General features: G+C 44.9%; 2 protein-coding genes across 3 annotated transcripts in view; one reads left to right on the top strand and one right to left on the bottom strand.

Moving 5' to 3' along the window:
• Derl1 (derlin 1) overlaps positions 1-5322 on the bottom strand; it is a 26349-nt gene extending 21027 nt beyond the window's left edge. Inside the window, exon 1 of the mRNA XM_050145244.1 lies at positions 4999-5322. Coding sequence (XP_050001201.1) covers positions 4999-5151 — 153 coding nt within the window. The 5' untranslated portion in view covers positions 5152-5322. The remainder of the gene's footprint in view (positions 1-4998) is intronic.
• A 17529-nt stretch (positions 5323-22851) lies between these two features.
• Tbc1d31 (TBC1 domain family member 31) overlaps positions 22852-25589 on the top strand; it is a 46345-nt gene continuing 43607 nt past the window's right edge. Inside the window, exon 1 of one of the 2 annotated variants that reach the window (XM_050145238.1) lies at positions 22852-23274. In XM_050145238.1, the coding sequence (XP_050001195.1) occupies positions 23198-23274 (77 nt within the window). In that variant the 5' untranslated portion in view covers positions 22852-23197. The remainder of the gene's footprint in view (positions 23275-25589) is intronic. The other variant, XM_050145239.1, reaches the window with a different exon arrangement.

The raw sequence follows: 25589 nt of genomic DNA, 5'->3' as shown, positions 1-25589 counted from the left end.
AAAAAAAAAAAAAAAAAAAAAAAAAAGGAAAGAAAGAGAAAAAAATCAAATGACACGAAAGAAAGAAAGAAAGAAAGGAAAGAAAGAAAGAAAGAAAGAAAGAAAGAAAGAAAGAAAGAAAGAAAGAAAGAAAGAAAGGAAGGAAGGAAGGAAGGAAGAAAGAAAGAGAAAATAATCAAATGGCACCCAAGGTTAATCTCTTGCCTTCACACACTTGTATACTTGAGCATGCACACACATGCAACACACACTACATGGGCCTCCAAGCAAGATGATTGTGTTGAATGATGGTGCTACTGCCATGTCAGCCTACAGTTCAAGTTTACTCTCTTTCCAGTTATTGATAAAGCATATCCCAAATATTCTTAAGTCAACCTGCAGTGCCTGGGTTAAATGTGACATACAAGCAAAGCTAGGGAATGTAAGCACCAGTCTGCAGCACAGATGGAGCTTGTGCCATTTCTGATCCTGGGAAACAAGAGAAGCTCAGAGGTCACAAGAGTCTTCCCATTCTAAGTTAGGGGTCTTTTGTTGTTGCTGATTAGTTCTGTTTCTTTTCTGAGGTAGACGATCCTCGAAGCTACTATATAGCCAAAGATAACCATGAATTTGTGACCCTCCTGCCTCCACCGCTCTAATGTGGGGATTACATCACAGGCCACCATGCCTACGCTAGTGTTTATGTGGTATTAGGGATCAAACCCAGGGTTTTGTGAAAGCTAGGCAAGCACCACACCAACTGAGCCACGTCTCGAGCCCACAGGGTCCTTTCTGATTCTTGCTGTGCTGTTTATTTTTCACTTTCTTGGGCTAGGGTCTTACTCTGTAGCAAAGCTAGCCTGAAATCTGCTGTACAGCCCAGCCTGGCCTCTGCTTCCCCAGTGCTAGAATTACAGGAGTTCACTACCATGCCCAGTAAGTTGGGATTCTTTTAAATAACAATAATAATAAATTCATGGATTATATTTCTAACTAATTTAAAATTAATATTAAAATACCTTATTACTACTAATAAATACAAATGGTCAACTATTTCAATAGTTTGTTTATTAAGACTGTTTACTGGTTATTATACAAATTTTTGTGTTACATTTGAGAGGCATGAAACAGCTAATTTATTTCCTTGATTTGAAGGCACTTTTATTTATGTTTTTGAAATTAGGGCTTACTTTACAATTAATATATTCATTTAATGTAATTTCTACTCTTCTCCCCCCCTCAAAAAAAGCATTAAACTAATGGAAAGCCCTGTAGTCACTAGAGTTCTATAACTCTGGTGAGTGAGTCAGCATGTCATTATATTATCTCTGCTTTTAGGTAAATATAATGTAGGTCCAGACATAACTTGGTTCATGGCACACAACTTGTAAGCGTCTGAGTTGGGGCCTTGATGTCAAGACCCAACAACTTGAAATACTTGAAAGACTGCAATCTTTCTATGCTAGATAACTCAACTACCCAATGCCTTATGGTCTTCCAGCTCTAGGAAAAAAGGAAGAATCATTTTCTATAATTAATTTGGGAGAAATCACTTTTCAAAATGTTCTGCTAAATACTTGGGGGTGAGGGGCTAGCAAGGAGTTTAACAACTTAGACTATCCTTAACCAACTGAGATAGAAACCAGCTTTAGTGTTCATAAAGGAGCCAGCACTTATCTCAAGACAGTTGTGGAAGCTGAGATAACACACACACAGAAAAGCACAATTCTAATCAAAGCAAATGGTGCTATACGGTTTTTAAAAAATGAAACATTGTGCAGGCTCCACAGGGGCATATAATCTCAGCAAACACTAACGTATAAGGAAACTGCCACCTCTTTTGTAATCAGGAGCAAATATGAAGACACACCATCCCCGGGAAGTACCAGCAGTGAGGCTTAGCACACTTGCTGTGTTTTGTTACCCAAACTAGAGAAATAGCACTTTAGACTTCATAGTTTGAAAGCACCACACTACACAAAATTAGTCTACAAGGGAGAAGGAAAATACCTTCAGTACTTCAAATTGTGAATGTACAATTCTAAATCAATTATCCCACAATTTCTCTAAGCTGCCACAGATGGAGTGCCCAGGGAGAGGCGTCTGCTGCAGAAACTGGGAAAGCACACCTTCTGTGCTTTTCGTTCTTGCATTGTTTCTGCATCTGAGGGGCTGATGAGGTGTGAAACAAATGATGTCTCTAGTTAATTCGGTTCCCTGCTTCTAATATTGCTCTCTCTGTAGCTTATTAGAAAGGCTTTTGATGGTGATTATTCTACCAATCTGGCTATAAGTGAGCGGCATTTCACAAGACGGCTCAAAGAGTCTGTTTCGACCACGTCTCATAAAATGATTTACAGCCAACGCTCCTCATGCACACATATTACCCAATATGCCACCAGGTACAAGGTGCACAACAGTCCTCCGCCAAAACATATTAATTAAAGCAAGTGACTGAACCAGTATGCAGTTCAGGCTGTGCTGTAGAACCATGTTCTTTCAACCAACGCTGCAGGTTATCTCTACTCGGATGCCTGGAGAGAACCTCCAGATTTAATACTGACCAAAGCACAACCACAGTCCACGCTGCCAACCAAACCCAAGCCCCTCAGAGCATAGCATTCCCATGCTCATAAAGACCTGTGCCAGTCACTCCTGAAAAACAGTGCTATCCTTGAGCCCGCTCTCCTTCTCCTCCTCACCTTCTGTATCCACACTAACTGCCAAATCTATCCACAGCCACCTGGGTACCAACCACCATGTTCCTTGCTCTGATTTGAGAGTACCAGGGATGCCTTGCTCGGGGTTGTGTTCAAATCCTCTCAGGCATTACTGGTGCTCTCAAATCAAAGTTCAAAGGTAGAGAGTATTTGCCTGGCATGGGCAATGCCCTAGGGCCCTACGTTTGACTCTTAGCATTGGAAAAAAATTAAAATTTAAGTCTCTTACTATGAACGACCAAGCCCTCTGTGGTCCAGCCCTCACCTACAGTCCCATCTTTGCTCTACAGGACACACACCTGGTTAATCCCTGTCTTCATCTCCCAGGCTTCCCCACTGCCCTGGCTCTCTACTCCATACCCGGTCCTCTTTCTGTTCCCAGTTCATTATTCCTCCTTTCTGGAAGGTGAGGTCCAAAGCCAGACCCAATCAAAGATATTCTTCAGTATCCTTAGACTTTTCAGAAACACCAATGTCTTAAATCATTTTCCCTAACAATGTGCCTCCCTCTGTTTTTTCCATAGGATCAGGAACCTCTGTCTAGTTCACTATTGTAGTCAAGTGCCCAGAACATCACAAGCACCCAATTATTCCTATCAACTCAAGCAGTATATAAGCAGCTGCTATGTGCCCAGCACTAGTGTAGGTGACACAGGCAATCATAAAGGTCCTACAAAATCTTGTTCTCTGATGGGAAGTGGACTAACAAATCCCAACAGACGGCACGTGGCAGGACAAAGTGAAGGTGAGGGAAACGGAGCGAAGGAGGAACACTCTGATGGAGAGCATCAGAGAAGGCCTTAAGAGGAAAGCGCATGTGGGCAGAGGCATGAAGGATACACAGAGGTAAAAGAGCGAGCCAGGATTATCTTCCTCAGTAGAGAAATAACACGTGCCAAAGCCCTGGGGTCGACTTAGGACAACAGCAAGCAGGCAGGTACTGGGGGATTCTAGGAAGACGGACAAGACACGATTTATGTTTTAGGAGGCTCACTCTAGCCTGCCCAGCCAAGCCGGCATGACGACAGCTTGCCATGGAGAAGGAGAGAGCCCTGGGTCCTTGGATATACAGCTGAGGTGGAGTCAAATGGACGGACCTTCTTGATAGATGCTGGGCTGGGAGAAAGAAGTCGAGGGACTGTACAAGGTATGTATCTCAATGATAGCACACGTGTCTATGTTATGCCCTGGGTTTAACTCCCCTGCACTGGAAAAGAGAGAAAAAGCAAAGAAGAACTCAGGGATGTCTCTATGACTGTTAGGTTCAATTCCTCTAGCAAAGCAGTTGCTGTTTACTTCTAGGGCAAAGACAAAAAGGAGATTTGATTAGATGTCGACTGGTCACCAAGTGGTGATTTCCACCACTACACTAGAGATACCTGTGTACTGACAGTCTCCCATTCAAGTAGTTATGCCCATGGCTGGTAAAGATCTGCCTCCCAAGGTTAGGGAGCGACTACAGAGGAATCCTATCATGGATTCCTGAGGCCTATCGCAACATCTAGGTCAGGAAAACGAGAAATCAGCAAAGGAGACTAGAGAATAACACCCAGTGGGGAGGAGAAACTGAAAGTCAAGGAACTTGTACCGAGATTCATATCTAATCTTGGAATCTTGAGTTTCCCCAAGATAAAAATAGCCTCTAGGAAATTAATATTCTTTGGCCTGGAATAATAATCTTGAGTGTTTCCCTGGATGCTTAAGGAAACTGACATCTCCCGTTTCCTGAGTAGTTTATTCACTCACTGATACATTTAACTACTCTATGCCAGGTGCTAGGTTGGGGCCCGCAGGAAATACACAGAAATTCACACTTTTTAAAAATCTCCGACCTTAAACCACACCTCTAGGTCGGGGAGAGAAACTGTAAACATATGAGCCATCCATATAGAAGGCTGTCAAGTAGACGCCACTGATTAAGAGGCACCATCACGGTGGGGATTGAGGGAGGGCAGAGGACGTTAAGGCAGCTGGGCCCAATCTGCCATGAGAATGGTAACTATTCCTAACCTACCTTCTCATTAGTTCCTTCAGAGTGCGGAAGGCGGGAAGCCCAATCTTGCCAGAGAAGTATAGTGAGTCACTTCCCAGCACACCAATCTGCGACTCTAAGCTATCCCCGTCTTAGCTCCAGACCCCAGGACCTCCCCAGACCCCAAGGACCCCGCCTTAAACCCCTGGAGCCGGACGCACTACAGATCCCACCAGCCCCAGCGGGCCCCGCAGCCCGCCGAACCAGTCCTGCCGCCGCAGGGACACCTGGGGGCTGTAGTCGCCACTGCCAGACGCCAGCTACTACCTGGAAGCGATAGAGGAAGGCTTCGGGCCAGAGGAAGAAGTAGGCCGGGCTGATAATACCGAGCTTGCCGATCAAAGGAACGGCGACGGTGGCAGCAAACCAGTAGCGCGTGATGGCCGGGATGCTCCTGAACCAGTCCCCGATGTCCGACATGGTCACCCGTCAGGTGGCCGGCTGCGCAGCGCCGCGCGTCCTCCCGTGCCCACCCCGCGCTCCTCGACCGGCTCGGCCAGGGAAAGTAGGAGCGCAGCCGCCGTGCAGGAGGCGGAGACCGACGGACGTGGCGCCACCGAATTCGGACGAGCCAGGCAGAGCTCACAAGAGAAACTTCCTCTTCCGGTGGCCGCGGACCACGTGACAAAAGATGCCCTAGCTGATTAAAGAGCCAGCGTCGTTTTTTTAAGAGGAGAACCGAGGCTCGGCATCCTGGGGTGGGGCCAAGCGGGACAGGCGGGGCGACGAGGACGTGTCTAGTGGGAAAACAGTGGTTGCCCAGAGCAACGGCAAGACTTTCAAGCCAACAGAGAGGTCACACGCCCTTCACCTAGTTCTCGGTGGAGGTGTAATCTGAGTGGGTGCTTCTTGGAGAGTTTATTTAAAGGGAAAGAGGGAGCTAAAGTGGCTAGTTCCCATTTGTTCCCAACATCAGCAATTTGTTCACCATTCCAGGCGGGTTTCTGGACACTGGAGATGCCATTGCGGCTGTCACACAGTGGCTGCACCTGGACTTTACAGTCTCCGGGTAGACAGATCAAGAGTAATAAGAAAATGTTCAGAGAAGGATATGATAAAAAAAAATAATAATAATAATAAGATGATGGGGTACAGTGCTCCGGAGGACTGGAAAATCTTGAGGCAGCAGATTGGAGGCCGCATTTAAGAATGGACATATTCAGGGCCTTCTGAGCAGAGAGGCTGGACAAAAATCTAGGGAAAGAATTTTTCCCGAAGAGAAAAGACTGCTTTGACAGGAATGCCAAAGGAGCTGAAAGGGGGGTTGGCCTTGTTTTTTAATCTGGTTCGTTGAGGAGCTTCAAGTTAGCTCCAGATGAAGGTGATTGCTTTACCACACACACACACACACACACACACACACACACACACACAATTAGTGGAAAGATAACAATTTCGCTAGAACTTTCATTCTATGTTGTTGCTCTTGTTTTGGAGCTAGGAATTCTGGTTTAGAATCACTAAAACCTTCTTCCATAGAGAACACAACTGTAAACTGACCTGCGATGAACAAAATATTTGAACTTACTACAGTAAAAGGGATTGCTCCCCAAAGAAACCTGGACCCATCTCACTAAACAAAAGCATCATTGTTGGGTGGCGGAGAAAGGGGGGGGCATGTTGGCGAAGCGAGAAGAAGCAGTGCTTTGTGGGTGCAAAGCAAAGTAGAGCAGAACTGTGTGTAGTGTTTGATTAACATCAGGCCCGGACCTAAAACAAGAAGCAGACTCAGTGAGGGGGGGGGGGCAAAAAAAATCCTCAAACTTAAAACAACTGTGGAATTTGGGATCTGAAAAAATTATTTAACCTTGTAGATTAATTGAGAATCTTAGGTCCACCTGGCCCAGGTGGCTCACATCCTCCAAGCAAAGATAGGGTCCAGTGATGCATTTCCAGTTTCCAGTGTTGCATTATTTCAAAGGATTTGGTCACTACCCTCTTGAGGTTAAGAAATGCACATTTTGCAAGATAGAACGGTGCTCAGTATTTCACAGTTTAGTGAGAGGACACCAAATTTGGGGTCCTGAGGAATCTCTAGTAGAGAAAGTCTGTGAAGAAACTTCATGCATAGTCAGGAGAGTTCAAACGGCACAACCTTGCAAGAAGGTCATTGTACCTGTCTCTTCCTGTCCCCGGCACTGCCATTTTAAATAAGGTATAAGGAATAAGAAACACCGGTTATCCAGCGTGGCTCTGGAAAGTTCCACTAATGAGCTCATCAGTCCATGTGCATGAGAAAAGAACAGGAAGAGCATATAGCCAGAACCCAGGCTGTGTTCCCAGATTCACTCAGTAAGCTGTCTGGACTTGACTGCCTGCTTTAAGAACACTAGAGGGTTTGTCGTCGTTGATAGTTGCTGTTGTTTGTGTTTTCAAGACAGGGTTTCTCTGTGTAGCCTTGGCTGGCCTGAACTCACGTTGTAGACCAGGCTGGCTTCAGACTCACAGAGATCCACCCGGCCGGCGCTGCCTCCCGAGTGCTGGGATCAAACGTGCGCACCGCCACCGCCTGGCTTAGAAACACCAGTTTATGTGGTGAGGAAACCACTTCTCTGCGAGATCGTGATGTGAAAACCACGTGACCTCTCAGGCCTTTGGTTTCCTTGCCTGTCACGGAGCTGGGAATCGAGCTCCTAGAACTCTAGCGTTCACACAAAAGCACAGGAGTCCAAGGCAGGTGTGGTGGGACAGTCGTGCAATCGCAGCATGCAGGAAGCCGGAGAGCGAGAGTTTCAGGCCACCCTGAGCTGCATAGCAAGACTCTGTCTCATAAAAGCAGAAAGATAAAAAAATAAGAAGAGACTGGGGAGCTGGCTCAGCTAAGAACACTTGTTTCTTCAGTGGACCTAAGTTCGATCCCCAGCACCCCCTGGTGACTTACGAGCTGTCTTCCAGCTGTACATTCCCAAGAACAGAGTGTGGATTAAGGAAGGAATAGATGAGAGAGTGAAGATAGCGTAGGGAGGGCATCCCAGTGAATACTGAACCCCGCCAAGCTTATTTCTCATAGCCCTTTTACATCCCAAGCCAAAAGGGAGGGCAAAGGGTCTTTCTTTTTATCATAATACCAGGAGCAAACAAGAGTGATTGCTTTCTTAATTCAAAACATCTAATAGCTGTGCCCTAGATCAAACATCCTGTTATTCAGAGCAAATCATCCAATTGCTACACCTTAGACCAAACATCCTGTCATCGAGGCAAGAGGTACAGCAACGTCACATTAGGTCAAACATTCTGTTGTTTGACGTTGTAGGAGCAATAATAGCTCCAACTCAATGGCTTTATGTCAAGAGAGGAGCCACTTCCATGGGCTCCCACAACAACCATCCATAACTCTGGTTCCAGGGGATCTACTGCCACCTTCTCACTCCTTCCGGTACTGGGCATACACATGGTGCATGTACATATATGCAAGCAAAACCCTCATATATATATATATATATATATATATATATATATATGTCATTTTAAAAGCATTTTTAAAATAAAAATCCACTTCCTATTGTTTCTCTCAAAAGCATAAATTAGAAAAAAATAGAGTAAAACCAGCAGCCAATAGCACGTGAGTAGCTAGAACGGCAGTTCTGCATTGTGCAGTTCTCTTAATGCTGACAGATGGGGAGTTGGTAGCTCACAGATTCTGTTACACAGAGGAACGCCGTCCTAGCAGGATGCATGACACATAATGGCATGTCTCTTTAAGAAGGTCACAGCATATCGCCAATGTGGAATTAATCCTTACGTTAAATAACAGGTCGATCAGCCGCACCTTGCAAACGAAGCTGAAAAGAATCATGATATTCCCAGTAGAACCAGTCCTTTTAGTCACGGTTCTGGAAAATTTCCAAACTCCAGCACTCTGGTCCAGGGGATAAGGGATCTGTTGAGCAGTATAGAAAGTATTTATTTATTATCCTTGATGCCTGGGTATGTGTGCCTGCACATAAACATGTGTGTGCATGCATGCACGCATGGATTGTAAACTCAGCCTGTTAAAAAGCAGCCTGAATTCCGGTCCTTCTTCTGTTGTTTGCTAAGTGTATAATGTGGACAGTTCACTAACCTGACCCATCCGAATGGAAAAGATGAGACTGCGCTGTGAGCGCATATGGTACGCCACGTTCTGTACTTGCGCTCTGCATATATTATCTCGCTTCACATCTTAACACCCATCAATGAGTACTGCAGTTTATGCAAACTGAAAAGCAGGTGAAAGTTCTGCAAAGTCACAAACAACTCAGTTGTCACCAAATCCATAAAGCCAGGCACAGCCACTCACAGTTATAACCCCAACCACTGAGAAGCGGAGGCAGAAGGATTGTGTCCGTGAGTTCAAGGCTAGCCTGAAACCTTCTCTCAAAAATCTCCAAACAAGGAGGCAGCAAGATGGCTCAGGGAATAAAATCACTTGCTGCCAACTTTGACAGCCTGAGTTGGATCCCTGGAACCGCATGCGGTAGAAAAAGAGAACTGGCACACGCTAGTTATCTCCTGACCTCACATGGGTGGCACCGCAGCACACAAACATCTTAAAATTTAAACACAAATTTTAGAACTCTACCTAAACCCAACTAGACAGCCTGTTTCCTCACCACAGTGCCTTTCCTCCGAGATAAATGGAAAGATACTAAAAAGTCCAAAGTATCTGAAAGGGGGCCTGGTTTTGTTCTGCCTGGCAAAAGACCTGGATACAGGAGGCATTCTGTGCTTACAGATGAATGGGCTGGACTGTCTGGAACAAAGAGTGTATGTAGAGTACTGGGAAGAAAATAATTTCTAAGCTGAGTTTGGCAGTATACAACTGGAATTCCAGTTCGCAGGATGCTGAGGCAGGAGGCTCACAAGTGTGAGAACGGCCTGCGTTATATAGTGAAAATCAGTCTCAAATTTAAAAAAAAAAAAAAAAAGGAAAAGAGTAGGGCATGTTGGTGTGAGCCTTTAATCCCAGCACTCAAGGAGCATTCAATTTCTTTTAAGAAATTCCTGCAAGTCAAAAGAATCAGGATAACACCAATCTAAGCAATAACCCATAGTTTGCTACTCATCAACCCATAGTTTGCATTCATAATTAGAACAATTCCCAACACTCTTCAGGTATATAATGGGAAGTTCTATGAATACTCGATGTGTCTTCTAGCTGAGCCAAAAACTGTTCAGGTCATTGCAGACTGAGAATGTGAGATGGATCGGAATGCAGAAGACTCTTTCCTATGGGCCTTGGGTTTAAATCCTCAACTCTTCTATGGAGATTCATCTAGACTTAAGATACAGACCAAAAAAAAAAAAAAAAAAAAAAAAAAGCTCTTCAACTGGAGCCAGACACACACTTGGAGAAGGGGATGTGAGGCAGATCCCTGGTCCTTGTAAACACTTGATGCCTCTTCCCACCTCCGTCAGGAACCAGCTACTAACAAAAATGTAAGTCAGACTTTTCCATTTCGTGATTTAAAATTATAGGGGTGAGAGAGAGTGTGTTTGACACGTATTTAGAATTCCAGTACTCAAGAAGCTGAAGTAGAAAAATTCAAGACCAGTCTGAACTAGATTGTGAGACCCTGCCTCGGAAAGAATGAGAAGGGGAGATATTTATTGGGAAGGAACAATGTATTAGAAGAAGATCTGGCAGAGGAGGATATTCCTGAGAAGAGGCAAATAACAAAAATTGTAAATTGTGTTATCTTGCAGCATATCACACACACACACACACACACACACACACAGTGCTGTTTGATCTTTTCATTTAACTTCCGCAAAGATTCCTTCTCTGTTCCGACAAAGTCTTACTAGTTATATCTATCATTTTGATGGCTAATTTTCTACCATTGATGTGGCATGATCTATGATCGTTTTCCTATTTTTGAAACTCATTTTTCAATACTCTGAATGATTCTGCAATGAGTATCTTTTTTTTTTTTGTTCTAAACAGGATTTCTCTGTGTAGCTTTGTGATGTGGGAGTATCATATATCAATCTGTTGATTTCATTGGTTAAGCAATAAAGAAACTCCTTGGCCCTGATAGGTTAAAACATAGGTGGGAGGAGTAAACAGAATAGGATGCTGGGAGGAAGAGGAAGTGAGGTCAGACTCTGCTCTGCTCCCAGAGAGACTTGACAGCTCTGCTCTCTGGAGCAGAGATGCCAGGCTCTGCTCTCCCAGGCAGCTCCGACCCAGGATGGACGTAGGCTAGAATCTTCCCGGTAAGCGCACCTTGGGGTGCTTACACACATTATTAGAAATGGGCTAAATTAATATGTGAGAATTAGCCTAGAAGGGGCTAGATAGAAATGGGCCAAGCAGTCTTTAAATGAATACAGTTTGTGTGTTGTTATTTCAGGCATAAGCTAGCAGGCGGCTGGGGTGCTGGGGATGCAGCCCCGCCGCTCCTATTATTTCAACAGCTTTGGAGCCTGTCCTGGAACTCGCTCTGTAGACCAGGCCTGGCCTCAGACTCACAGAGATCCTCCAACCTCTGCCTCCCAAATGCTGGGATTAAAGGCGTGCACCACCACTGCACAGCGAGTGTCTTCATATGCACTTTGGCACACTAATACCTTTTTTTACTAACAGCTAGCATTCATTGCATGTTTTGATTGGCACCAAGTTACACCACGCTTGGGCATGGTCTCAGTGAGTCTTCACAACAGCGAGGTACTTCGATTTCACTCATAAGTGCAGCCGGAGCTGTAGAGAAGTTAAGCAGCAGTTTGGTGTGGTGATGCCCACCTGTGCTCACGACGGTCAAGAAAATGAGATGAACGATTCCGGGTTTGAGGTTAAGCTCACATGGGATACACAGCAAGTTCAAGGCCAGCCTACACTACATATATGCTAAGGCCCTGTATATGGAACAGGGAAGCGTAAGACTCTATATTTAGACAATGGCATACTGATATGGATATCCAGCAATGCCAAGAGGGGCTATGAGTCAGCACAGAGTGGCTGACATCAGATATCTGGGGAATCCCCACAGAAGAGAATAATGGACTTTGTTGTATAAGAACAGTTTTGGCAACATGCCACTTTTATCTTAGTTCTGTATAAACATGTCCTTGAAATAAACATATATGGTAGTGGTGGGGTTCCCTCTCCTACAGGAAGTAATGCAAGTGGAAATGCTTCTGCTCCATTTCCATACATTCTTAAATTTCTAGCTCCCCAAGACCTCCAATCCCTGGCCCCGTGGTTCAAATCCATCACCCTGTCTCAAAAAACCAAAACAAAACAAACAATACAATAATAACAAAACCCCACATATTTAGCTTGCTATATGCTACTAAAAACATGTAATACTTAAACCATGGTCTATTAAAATCAATGGTGGAATTCATTCATTAATTTATTCATTTACTAATGTCTTTCTTTTCAACGTGTGCTATGTACAAGGTACTCCTCTGGGTAATTAGCCAACTTGACGACAATTACTTTGGAGCTTAGTTTCTACAACGGGCGGAGACGTAGTTGAAAGGAATGAAAGATGTAGAATAGGTGGAGTGGTAGCTAATGCTGAGGAAAAGAGAAACAGGTGGAGGCTTGCGCTGGTCAGGAAAGGCTTTGGTGAGACCTCAGGAGATACTGCAGCCCAGACCTCAAGACAGTGAAAGAACAGACTGTGTGGCTATTTGGGGGGAAAGCAGCTTCGTTAGAGGGATAGGAAAGGCCAGCAGGACATAGGTGAGGGAGTCTTGTTTGAAAGCCATTAACATGACCAGTGTGGCTGAGCAAACGAGGACAGACACAGGAAGGACCATACAGATAGTTCCAGAATAGTGTGAGCTATGTAAGGAAACCCTGGTTGAATATTAGAAACAAAACTGTAACAGTACACAAACACTGTACAAAGAATCAGATATAAGGTTCTTAAATGTTGCATTACTCAGGACTAGCACATACAGAAACTAAATGTGCATATGTAGAAGACGCTTGGTTGAATAAACTAATATTTGACTAGAATGCAGCTGTAAAGAAAGAATAAGGGGACTCTTTATGAGTACAGAGTGGCTGCCGATAATCCTGGCGAGTGAAGAAAAGGGTTCAAATTATAAAGGCACATAGCTAGCTTTCATAGGACAGGGTGGGGGTGCTGTGTAAGGATGGGGAAGGAAAGAAGCCATCAACAGTCTCCCCCGCTGTGACCTCTGTGTACTAGAGTAGCAAGATATCACTTATTCATGGATGCAAGAGTGTGAGACTGTTATGGGAGTAGTCAACTGCTTCCTGGTTGAATTTAACGCCCACTCTACAGGAGAAACACAAGTCATGGGGCTTGAGAGATGGCTCAGCAGTTAGGAGCACTGGATGCTCTTCCAAAGGAACCAGGTTCAAGTCTCTCCAACCGCATGGCAGCTCACAACTGTCTGTAACTCCAGTTCCCGGTCATTGGACACCATCACACAGACACACATGCAAGCAAAACACCGATGCACATAAAAAATATAAATGACTAATAAGAAAAACAGGCTTCTAAGGTTCTAATAATAAAATCAAATAAAATATAGTAAGGTAAAAAAATTAACATATTTTAGTTGGACAAGACAAACACAAGGAAAAGAGCCCAAGAGAAGGCACAAGAAACAGAGACTCACTCACACATTCAGGAATCTCATAAAAACACTAAACTGGAAGACATAATATGAATCCAAAGGACCTGTAGGATTAAAAGGGAGAAGAAGCTGGGTGGTGGTGCACGCCTTTAATCTCAGTTAATTTAATTTAATTAACTCAGGAGGCCGAGGCAGGTGGATCTCTGTAAGTTTGAGACCAGCCTGTTCTACAGAGCCAATTCCAGGACAGGCTCCAAACAGCTACAGAGAGAAACCTGTCTCAAAAAGAGAGAGAGAGAGAGAGAGAGAGAGAGAGAGAGAGAGAGAGAGAGAGAGAGAGAGAGAGAGGAGAGAAAAGAGAGAGAGAGAGAGAGAGAGAGAGAGAGAGAGAGAGAGAGAGAGAGAGAGAGAGAGAGAGAGGAAGAAGAAGAAATATAAACAAAATAATAACAATAAGAATGAGAGAGAGAGAGAGAGAGAGAGAGAGAGAGAGAGAACTGGTACTAAGATCCGGCCAAGGAGTCATGTTGGAGAGTTACCAGCCCCAAAAGATGAACATACTACTACTATTTTGCTAAATGGACATAGTATCAAACCAGGAATTGGTACTAGGCTGGCTTACACACAAAGTTCCAGGACAGCCAGGGATAGATACATAAGGAGTCTGTTTCAAAACAAAATAAGACAAAACAAAACCCACTTGTTGATTGTCTGACTAGGAAGTAAGCTCTGTGCACATGCGGCTTTGCTTCATTCACTCCTCAGCCCAATGAGCATCTCTTGTGCACTGCAGCAGCTCAACGAACAGCTCATAACTAACGATTGCATAGCGCCGCTGCCAAAACCCAGCACAGGTAACCTTTGTACCAGAAGGAATCAAATCGCTCAAGTAGAGAAGAGAGAAAAGAGTCGCAATAAGAAAGCCAGAGACTTAGGGGGACATGAGGTAATTAGAGATGTGGCAGTGAATACTCTAAGCACCGCCTCGTTTGGTCACAGGATGTTATTGCTGTTGATGTGCACGCGTGCATATGTCTGACTGGCAAGGCATCTGAGCCCAGAATGCTACATCTGTCATGTTTGTCTGAAGGCAATCCAAATAAGCCGAACACACATTTAGAGAGCTCGGAGATAATTTTGCGTTTTGTCCATGCTGTCAGAAGCCACAGGGGGAAATGTGTTGGGAAGAGAAAGTGCACATACTTGACAATCAGGGCTGTGCCTGTTGTGAGGTTGCACCCGGAGTGCCTCAGTGCAGTCGCTGATGACAGTCTGGCTCGGTTTATTCTTTGCGGGGCTCTGACTATGCACCGGGTCCTCCGCTTGGTTAGCAGCATCCCTGGGGCCACCACAAACAACTCCTTTCCCCGGTTACAACTCCTGAAGTGTTGCAGATCTTGTCAAATGCCCTGCGAGTGGGTGGGGTAAAACCAGCCCAACTGAGAAGCCCTGGGTTCTGTGTGATACAGGTGATGCTTATCCACCCCTCCTCCTTTTGCAGTTGTATGTTCATTCCAGTACACACACACACACACACACACACACACACACAAAGACATCCCCCATCCAATACAAGATGATTCATTCCTTTGCATACTCCTTCCAAATGTGCCCCTGGGTTTCTTGCTGTCGTCAACAAAAACTGTTGTACAAAGAACCTTTAATAAATCGGATCTTAGCCAGGCCTGGTGGCTCACATCTGTAATCCTAGTACATTAGGGGCGAAGGCAGGAGAAACACCCCGAGTTCAAGGGCCTGGGGTCCAGAGCAAGACCAGTCCCAAAGAAAACATCTCCTAGCATTCTTGCACGGACACAGTTCATTCCTGCAGTGATCGTGGCCTTGATCTTGTGCTTCTGCAGAAGGACCTAATGTGACATCCCTGACGTCCCTTTCTTAGACGTGAGTGTCATGCAAAAATTCTCAGGGTAGGCTGCTGAATGGTGAAAGGCCCCATGGAGCAAGGTATGGGTGGATGAGAAACCGTCTCCGATGTTCTAGCTCTAGCTGAGCTTCAAATTAAATGCAGTCATGAATGACTATGGCTGTGCCATGTGGATCTGAAGAAGTATTTGGCTGAGCACAGATACACAAAAGTGTGAGAAAGAGGAAGTTATTGTCTTTACAGCAGCAAGTTTTGAGGTGGTTTTGTTATATAGTAGGAAACAGCTGAATAAAATGACCTGAGTGAGTTGCGCAGTGATTGAAGCAGCTCCTCCCAGCTTATAGGAGCCAGCGCTATACTCTCGGGGCTGCTCTGAGTCAATGATTAAACACAAGTGTCATTAAAAAACCAAGTGACACAAGCTTACGTTAAAACATAGGTTTAAGAGGTAACACATCTGTCTTAATTAGTGTGCCACATTTTATTACCCGTAAACTTGAGGTTATCTGTGTCTGATGCACCTTTCCTGCAGCTCAGCTCCGCAGCCAGGGATGCCGTTTCGGCAGTTTGAAACTGGTCATGGTAGGAGCGTTTACACCATAGAATTGCCAAACTGTAGATGCCACAGTTTGGATTTTTTCTTTAGCCCAGAGAGGCAGCTGCTAAACATTTACAGCATGGTACCCGCCCTCTTTAGCGGGCGTTTAATAATGCCTGTCACCTATATGCCGGACACTTCCGAATCCTTCACACTTTCAAGTTTAGCACCGTGATTATCCTAACTTTGCAGATGAAGTAATCAAGACGCAGACACATTAACTTCTTGGGCCAAGGTTAAAGTCCCTCTCAACAGTGGGTTCAAAGAATATGGGTATTGTGAGTCCCATGTCTTTTAACTTCTAATCCATATTAGAAATTCTTCTTGAGGCCGGAGATCTAGTCAGTGTAAGTTTACTGGTAGAGGAACAGGGCAGAGGGAATGAATGAGAGACTGCTACTTAACGTACAATGTAAACACAAGATTCCACGGGGCTTAATTTTTTTTTAAAAAAAAAAGGAAGTGATAGGAAAAGAAAAGCCCTAGGGAAATGAAAAAGAGCGACTCCACAGCTGACCCAGAAGCCAGTCAATGTGGATCCCATTAGCCCGCCCTTGCCCTCATACGTATCCTTTGCACAGGGTTCTCCTGCAGGATTAGTTAGGTGGCTCTGACTGCTGGACTCTGCTAACAAAGAACACACTCTTCTAAGGTCAATTAAGACTACACACTTCTAAAGTCAATTAAATCAAATACTTGATTGGATAGCCTGTCTTTTACTTTTCTCACGAGAGAGTGTTTGCTGTATTTCCCAAACTCATCAGTACATTAAAAACAACAAAAATCAAACCAGGGAGATGGCTCAGCCCATAAAGTACTTGGCTTGCAAGCCTGTTGACCTGCTTTCAATCCCCAGACCCATACAAAAAGCTGAGCGTGGTGATACACGCTTGCAGTCTCCGCCCTGGCAAGCTTCTAGTCGACGAGATTCCCCATTTCAAAGAACAAAGTGAACAACAGTACCTTAAGAACAATACTTGCCTCTCTCCCCACCTTGTGTGTGCACAAGCGTGGGCGCACGCGCGTGCACACACACTCACACATGGACACTTTCCCCCAGTGCTTCAAAAGGATGAGTTTTACCACTGAGGAAGGCTACATAGAAAATGGGAGGTACTAAATAGCAGTTGAGATGTGACACCATTTGCACAGGGTTGCTGGGTACGGCTTTCTTCTAGGTCATCGCTATGTGGGTGGATGGCTTCTCTGCACACAGCCTTCCAGTGGGCGCCAGAGGAAAGATGCTATACCACCCCAGAGCCATTTCCCTCCATCCTCGCGTCTTCCTTCCTCACGGCAATTACAGACGCTTTCCTCCGGGTTTACTAGCTTCGTGTCACGCTTGATTGATGACTTGCCCTCTGAGCCCACAGATGCTCTTAGCAGCCTGTGAATCAGGCTAATTATTCAATGCTGTAGGAAATATTCCCAGCATCCTGACTTCATAGCCATCTGCCTGAGGAAGTCTTCAGATAGGCTGGTACTGCAGAATGTGATGGTGAAGGTTTAGGCTTGACCCATAGAATTTTCCAGAGATGGTGTACACTAATGCCCGCAGTAGCACAATTAGAGGGTCATTTCTCTCACTGGCAAATAGCTTTTAAAATCACCTACCAGTAACGGGGGAATCATAAAATTATGCCCTCTTGAGACGGAGGATTATACAGTGTGGCTAAGGCCTGAGTGTCTCTAGACTGTTCTGACTTTTAGGACAGCTTTAAATGTGACAGAGGCTGCTAACTCCATATGCTCCTTCTCTTTGGCTCTGGGAAAGACTGTGAACACTGGAAATCATAGGCACAGTTTAATCTTTCATGGACTTGGAAGCTTCACTCTGTTTTTTTTTTTTTCTTTTTGGTCTGGGGTCCTTTTACAAAGTGAACTTGAGCTGGGCTGTGGTGGCCTTTAATCGCAGCACTCAGGAGGCAGAAGCAGGCAGATCTCTATGAGTTCGGAGCCAGCCTGGTCTACAAGAGCTAGTTTCCAGGACAGGCTCTAAAGCTACAGAGAAACCTGGTCTTGAAAAACGAAACCAAAACAAACAAACAAACAAACAAAAAAACTGAACTTGGCAGTGCAAGCCTTTAATCCCAGTACTCAGGAGAGACAGAGACAGGCAGATCCCTGAAGTTCAAGGCCAGCCTGGTCTACAGAGGCACGCCAGGACAGCCAGGGCTAAGCAGAGAAACCGTGCTTTGAAAAACAAAACAAACAGCAATAACAACAAAAAGAGAAACCCTGATCTATGTCAGCTGTTTTCTTCTCATGTGTGGACGTGAACTGCTGTCAAACTCAACATCACATTTCATCCACCCCCGGGATAGTGCACAGTTTCAGCTGTAAGGGCCAAATCCTTCATCTTCTACGTGAAATGCCACCCTTGCTTGCTCTCATGTATGTTTGATGAGACTATCTAGGCGCGGATAGTTATTCGAGAGGCTGGGAACACATTTCTCTTTCTCCCCTGTTCCAACTCTCATGACAGAAGCAGGGACATGCCCACGTCTTCTGCCTCTTTCCTCCCTCTCACAAGGTCACACTGCTGAGTCACCAGCTGGATGGCAAGCATTGCCTGGGTTTGCATCAGCTGGGAGCTGGACCCGGACGTTGTACTGAAGAAACAGAACTGTTTATTACGTAACGTCAGCCTTCCTCAACAATCTATCAACATCATCCAGCTGTTGCCTGCTTGCAGTCCTTGCTTAGTGACTGCCCTGGCTAACTCCATATCCCCTTCGGTCCTACTGGGAACGACAGCTCCTCCCCTCCCCTGCCTTTTCCATCTCAAGCCTCAAACCCTTTACTTTCACTTTTGTGTATATGTGTATGTGTGTGTGATGTATGCACATGTATGTGTGTGTGCTGTTCATGTATGTGAGTGTAGGTATACATGTGATACAGTGTGTACTCGTAGGTCAGAGGACAACCACAGGGTCAGTCTCTGCTTTCTATCTTGTTTGGGACAAGGTCTCCTCCTTGTTCATTGCTAAGTAAGCCCATGTGTTTCTTGGTCCTCTCTTGCATCCACCTCCCAGCTCACCTTCGGAGTGCTGCGATTACAAACTCATACTACCATGACCTGCTTTTATGTTGGGTCTGGGTACTTGCCTAGCAAAAGGTTTACCAGCTGAACCATCTCCCCAGTCCACCATCCAATTGTTTTAAGTGCCCTTCCCGCTGCAGACCAAAGTGCACCTAGAAACAAGGATGGCCATTAGATTCTTTCAGCGTAAGATTCAAACTCCATTACACGGCAGCCTGTTTACTTCCTTCCAACTTTCTGGCTTTTGCCTGCATCCTGCTTCACTCTGCCATTTACTCAGCAGTCACAAGTGTTGATGTTGTCATCACCGGTGGTTTTGAAGAGTGCCCCGTAGAAAGGCATCTTTATCCGGATGGAGCTGAGGGTTTATAGGAGCAATAGAGTACGAGCTGGGTGGGTGCACTTTGTATGTGTGGGTATGTACATGCGTGTGCATGTGGAGGTCATCATTGGGTGTCCTTCCTCAGAAACCATCCACATTTTTTTTTCTGAGGCAGCTTCTCTCAAGCTCAAGAAGTAGGCTAGGGTAATGGGTTGTGGAGCCCTCACGATCTGCCCATCTCTACCTCCTCAGCACTGGGATTATAAGTGTGTACCACCATGCCCAGTCTTTTTGTGCATATTCTGGGAGCTTTGAACCCAACACAGCAAGCACATTACCGACTGAGCCATCACCCAGTCCCATGGGTAAGGGGTTTCTTAAATATGATTATCAAAACCCTCCAAAGATGAAAATAGGTAGGTTGATCTTCATTAATGTCTTCTACTGTTTGACAGACAAAAAAAAAACCTGGAAAAAGCCGCAGACTGGGAAAATATTCACAAAGCATATATATGTACAATGAAAAGCTTGTATTTAGGATGTATGAATAGCTCCCAAAGTGCAATAATAAGAATTCAAACAATCCAGTTAAAAAACACATAAAGGATTTGGATAGTTACTTACCAAGAATACATGTAAAACACAAATAAATAATCACATGAAAAGGTGCTGAGCCTCGTTTGCATTTTCAGAAGAAATTAAAATCACCATGGATACCGGGATATTCCCAGAGTGGCCAAAATGACAAAGATTTATTACAAACGTGGAGCACCTGAATTCCTGCTCTGAGGATGGGGAGGGAAATCGCACAAACGTGCTGAACATGTCTGCCAGCTTCCCTGAAAAGCGAAACCGATGTCTGCCACACAAGGCGGTGGCTCCACTTTCAATAACACCCCCCAGTGAAATACAAGGAACACTCGCAACAGCTTTACAGGGAATAAGTAAAAACTGCAGACATGGCAGTGTTCAAGAATGAGTAAACACATTATAAGGATATAATGAGACACCACTTAGCCATGAAAATGATGACTAACTAGTCTCCCAACAAAACAAATGGATCTCTTAATAATGCTTCCAAACTCATGGTATACGAAAGAAGCCAGTTGGAGGAGAAACATAGGTGGGTGATGAATAAGACTCCATTGATATAAATTGCTATAAAATGTAAGGAACCAATGCCAAGGAGATAAAAGGGGGATAGAAAACAATCACAAAGATATAGGGGGAATTTTTTTTTACAGGGTTTCTTTGTGCAGCCCTGGCTATCTTGGAACCAACTCTGTAGACCAGCCTCAAATTCACAGAAGTCAGCCCACCTCTGCTTCCCGGGTGCTGGGATTAAAGGTGTGCTCCATCACCGCCCAGCTAATACGGAGGGAATGTTCATCATCTTGATTTGGTCGTAGTTTCACAAAGGGTACTTATGTCAAAACTTACACAACGATACACTTTATGTAAATAAAGCTACGTATATGGGTTGTATGTGTGTATCTGTTATTGACTAATGATCCACATGATCTTTTTTCTTAGCTAAAGAATCACTCTGTAGCTTAGGATGGTCTCCAGTTTGAAATCATCCTGCCCCAGCCTCCCAAGTACTAGGATTACAGGTATGCGTCAGCATGCTCGACCAAATACTTCTTTTGTTGTTGCTTTTCTGTTGCTGACAATCATAGGGATCAGGAACAGAGGGATGAGAATTTTATTTTGCTTTCCCCCTACTTCAATTTCCTTGTCTAGAAAATAGGGATAATAATAGCATTTACCATGGTAGATGGAATGCTTCATCTCTCCCCGTCATATATGTCCATATGCCAATCTCTTAGTATTCATGAAATTTATTAAACACACGCACACACACACCTTTGAAAATGTGATTAAGTTAAGAATTTTCATATAAGAATATTATTCTGAGCCGGGCGGTGGTGGCGCACGCCTTTAATCCCAGCACTTGGGAGGCAGAGGCAGGCGGATCTCTGTGAGTTCGAGAGCAGCCTGGTCTACAAGAGCTAGTTCCAGAACAGGCTCCAAAACCACAAAGAAACCCTGTCTCGAAAAACCAAAAAAAAAAAAAAAAAAAAAAAAAAAAAAAAAAAGAAAAGAATATTATTCTGGGGGCTGGAGAGATGGTTCCAGCAGTTAAGAGAACTCACTTCCAGAGAACCTGGATTCAATTCCCAACACCCACCTGGCAGCTCCCAACTGTCTCTAACTTCAGCTCCAGGAGATCTGACACCTTCACACCAATGCACATAAAATAGTTTTAAAAAGAATATTATTCTGGATTATTCTTGTGAATCCTAAATCCAGTTATAAGTGCCCAAGTCAACAACCATCAATTCAAGCTCTGAGACTTCAAGAGAACCTTGTTAGAGAGACTTAAGAACTGAAATTCAGGAGATACAGATTCAAATAGTCTTGCATGAGTGTTCCAAATGAAATAGGTGAAATAGGAGTATTTATGGGTCAGAAGTGCTGACTTATTGCAAAGCAGCAAACACTTGTAAGACGCTTCTGTTGAAGGCTGGAGAAATGACTCAGTTGTTAAAAGCCCTGGCTGCTAAGAGGTTCTGAATTCAATTCCTAGCAACCACTTGGTAGTTTACAACCATCCAAAATGAGATCTGGTGCCCTCTTCTGCCCTGTAGGCAAACGTGCAGGCAGAACACTGAATACATAAATACTTCTTAAAACAGAGAAGCATCTACTGAAGCCGAGGAAGGGCAGGAGCTATGTGGCAGGTGCTATGTGACCTATCAGCAATAAGAAGGAAATATATACATACACCTAATATCTCTTGAGCAAAGTTTCTGGAAAGACACCTTAAGTCTCAAGAGCAATAGGCTCATCAGACGACTGTAGCCCAAAGCTATGACTATAGCCAAAGGTTATCTTCCCAGGCAGTAGGCTCAGCGAGGGCAGCCCAAGATCTGCTTCCTTACAGACGTTTTTACTCTATTTTGAAAACCTCATTTAATTTTTATTTTATTATGATTTTTCCATTTATTTTCACATATGAGAAAAGTACAGAGAGATTTACAACAAGCAGAAGGTGGGTATCCCAGACAACGAAGAAAATCTCTGTTGACAGACTCTTGACACTGTATGCTGAGAGAATATATTTCTGTTGTTTTATACACTAGATGTGGGACAATTTGATCTGAAACGAATTCTCAACTTCTTACAGCACTGAAGTGTTATTTAAATTGTTAAGTTTCTCTCTGCAAATTAAGTTAGTATGCTAAGCACGCAGGAGAGCCACGCATGGTAAGCACTAAACACTAAGTGAATTTTGCAAGAAAAAAAAAAGACTTCCGATATCAATGTATCTGGTTCTTGACAGCTTTGCTTTTCTAGACTGTAACTGTAGACTGGAAACCATAATATGGGAGTTTCTTGTAAATTTATACAATTAAATCACGATGGCTATGGCAAGAGGAACAGAATATTTAGCTAGGAGGTTCTGCGGAGCCTAGAAGTTCCAGGAAAGGAACTCTGTAAATTCTCAGCATATTTGTCTTTTTGCTTCTGCACTAATTGTTCCTATAAATCCCTTATTCTCTAAACGCGATTTAGAACGGGATAAAGGAGGCAGGCGGTCTCACGAGAAAAACACTTCCGTTGTTTATTTGAGCCTAGAAGCAGCCAGAGAGCAGGTTACAAGTTTCGTCTTTGGTTTTTTTTTTTTTTGTTTTGTTTTGTTTTGTTTCTCTTTTTGGTTTTTCAAGACAGGGTTTCTCTGTGGCTTTGGAGCCCGTCCTGGAACTAGCTCTGTCAGAAAACTACGACTCCCAGAAGCCTTTGGGTCGCAGGCTTGGGAGACGCCTCAAAAAGGGGTAGAGTCCAGGAAAAAAGTCGTTGGCCCATCCCATTGTCCTGAGTGGAGGGACCACCAGGGCGGATGTGGACGATGTGCATTCTGATTGGCTGTAACTAGGAAGGGTGTCCGCGGTGGGGTTGGTACTGTCCTCGGGGGGCCGCTCGAATTTCCCGGGTTGGGCGCGCGGAGCCTGCCGGGAAGCTCTCGGGACGGTTACCCACCCGGCCAGCAGTGGTCCCGAGTGGGGTTTCGACATGCAGAGCACTGACCTGGGCAACAAGGAGAGTGGCAAGATATGGCACCGCAAGCCTTCGCCGGCCACTCACGACGGGTGAGGCTGCGGGATGTGGGGACCGTCGAGGGGGCGGGTCTGCGGGAGGCTGAGTGGGGAAGCGTAGCGGTGGGGTGCTGCATCCCCGGGTTGGGATCTCAGGAGGAACAAGTAGCTCCGGAAGCCGTTTAGGTTGCAGATGCGTCCCAGGTCCTGGTCCTGGGTCCCAGGGAGCGGGAGGCTGGAGGAGGCTCTTCGATTTATGCAAAAGAGTTTGCAGTTCTGCTAAGTGCCAGACTCCGCCTGCTTTGGTTTATTAATGACTGTTCCATCAGGGAAGAGACTCCAGGAGGTGATGGGAGCAAAGAAGGCAATGCACACCTTTCGCTCCTAAAGCCGAAGCTCGCCATCCTCCAGGCATTACACATCTGTAATGTTGAGTGCCTAGTGTGGGCTGAGCACTGTGGGACGGTGCTGGAACAAACCTCAGTTCTGCAGTTTGCACGGAGAAGTGTGTGTTGCTGGGGCTGTCAACTATGAGGGGGCCTTCTACAGCGCCTGCGCTTGTTTTCATTCTGCTTAGAGCTGTCCGCCGGGTTTGAGATCCGGCCTCCCGTGTGACGTCAGAGGGAGTCTTTGCCCCAGTGATATATTTGTTTGGTTTCCCATGGTGCACGTCTTAGTGCTTCCGACTCCCTAGGCTTGTACGGACTTCGTGGTATCACTTTGGGTTCAAGTCTCGAGGTTTGTTGCTCCAGAGACTTTTCTGTTTATCTTTTAGTTGCTTCCCCAGAAATCAAAATATGTGTTTTTGTAGGCTGAAAATGCAGTTAAAGGTGTTGGGTCAGCCACTTACTTAACCACCTAGCCACTTTGGTTTCTGGTGGTTGTCCACCCTTTCTTTATCAATGCGATTGACCCACCAACCTATTGAATAAAAAAATCTGGTCAGTAGTGGAGATTCTTCAGCGTTCTCATTTCCAAACGTGGAGTTTGTTTAGCAGCACACTCTGCCTCTGGCTTCTCTAAAACGTCGGAGAATTGTAGCCAACCTACCATTTCTTGCTGTGACAATCTAGATACAATCTTGCTGCTGCATATCTAGGTAGGTATGTAAGATTGTAAAAAAAAAAACCGGTTATTTATTAATAAATATGTGCTTCTATGAAAATACAGCTTTCTTTTGCTTCGTTTAAATTAGTGGTTCTCAACCTGTGGGTCAAACGGACCTTTCACGAGGGTCACCTAAGATCATTGGAAAACACAGTAGATATTTACATTATGATTCATAACAGGAGCAAATTTAGTTATGAAGTAACAATGAAAGTTATTTTATGGTTGGGGTCCCCACAACTTGAGGAACTGTATTAAAGGGTCACAGCATTAGGAAGGTTGAGAACCACTGATTTAAACCCATTGCTGGGCCAGGGAGTTCGTTAGGTACGTAAAGATGCTTGCTGCACACATCTGGCTGCCTAAATTTAACCCCCAGAGTTCACGTATCCCAGCTTCCCGCCTGCTGCTGTGTCAAACACACCGACTAAAAGCAACTTAGGACAGGAAAGGGTTTATTCGGCTTAGGTTTCCAGGTCACAGGCCATCACTGAAAGAAGTCAGGACAGGAACGTGAAACAGAAGCTACGAAGGAGCACTGCTTGCTGGCCGGCTCTCTGGGTTAGGCTCAGGTAGCTTATTTGAAATACAGCTGAGGACTCCCTGCCCAGGGAATGGTGCCACCCAATCAAGTCAGTCCCCTGCAGACATGCCACAGACCAATCTAATCAAACCCTTCCTCAGCCGAGGCTTTGCCCTCAGATGACCTAGGCTTGTGTCAGATGGACAAGTAAAACTAGCAGGGGTGCGCACAACTCTGCAGAGTTGTCCTCAACCTCCACGTGTGCTACATGGCGCACACACCCTGCACGTTGGCAATAATTACATTTGTCAAATAAAAAAATATTGCTGTGGGTTGAGAGAGACAAAGATGAGTCAGAAGATTTGTGAAGTAGCTCCAGTTTGCCAGCCATATCCTCAGAGCAGGAAATCAGCCCTAGTCACACTTAGTCACACTTAGTCACACTCTGGTAGCCTGAGCACTGCCCTTGGTGACCTAGTTGCATTGGTTTGTTCTTTGTATTGGTTTCATTTGTTTCATTACATTTATTTGCTTGTTGTATTGCATGCCACAGTATACATGTGGCAGAGGACAGCTTTGGGGAGAATCTCACCTCCCGCCATGAATGAGGGTCCTGGGGATTGAACTCTGGTCGTTAGGCTTGGTAGCAAGCACCTTTACTGGCTGGGCCATCACAACAGCTTAGCTTTAGTTTTTTGAAACAAGGTCTCACTTTTAAGCCAGGCTTTGCTGAAACTTG

This window comes from Alexandromys fortis, unplaced genomic scaffold (genome assembly GCF_014885135.2).
Source record: "Alexandromys fortis isolate MF-2015 unplaced genomic scaffold, M_Fortis_MF-2015_v1.1 scaffold_2_1_26212458, whole genome shotgun sequence".
In the NCBI taxonomy this organism is placed as follows: domain Eukaryota; kingdom Metazoa; phylum Chordata; class Mammalia; order Rodentia; family Cricetidae; genus Alexandromys; species Alexandromys fortis.
This window is presented reverse-complemented; position numbering and strand designations above follow the sequence as displayed.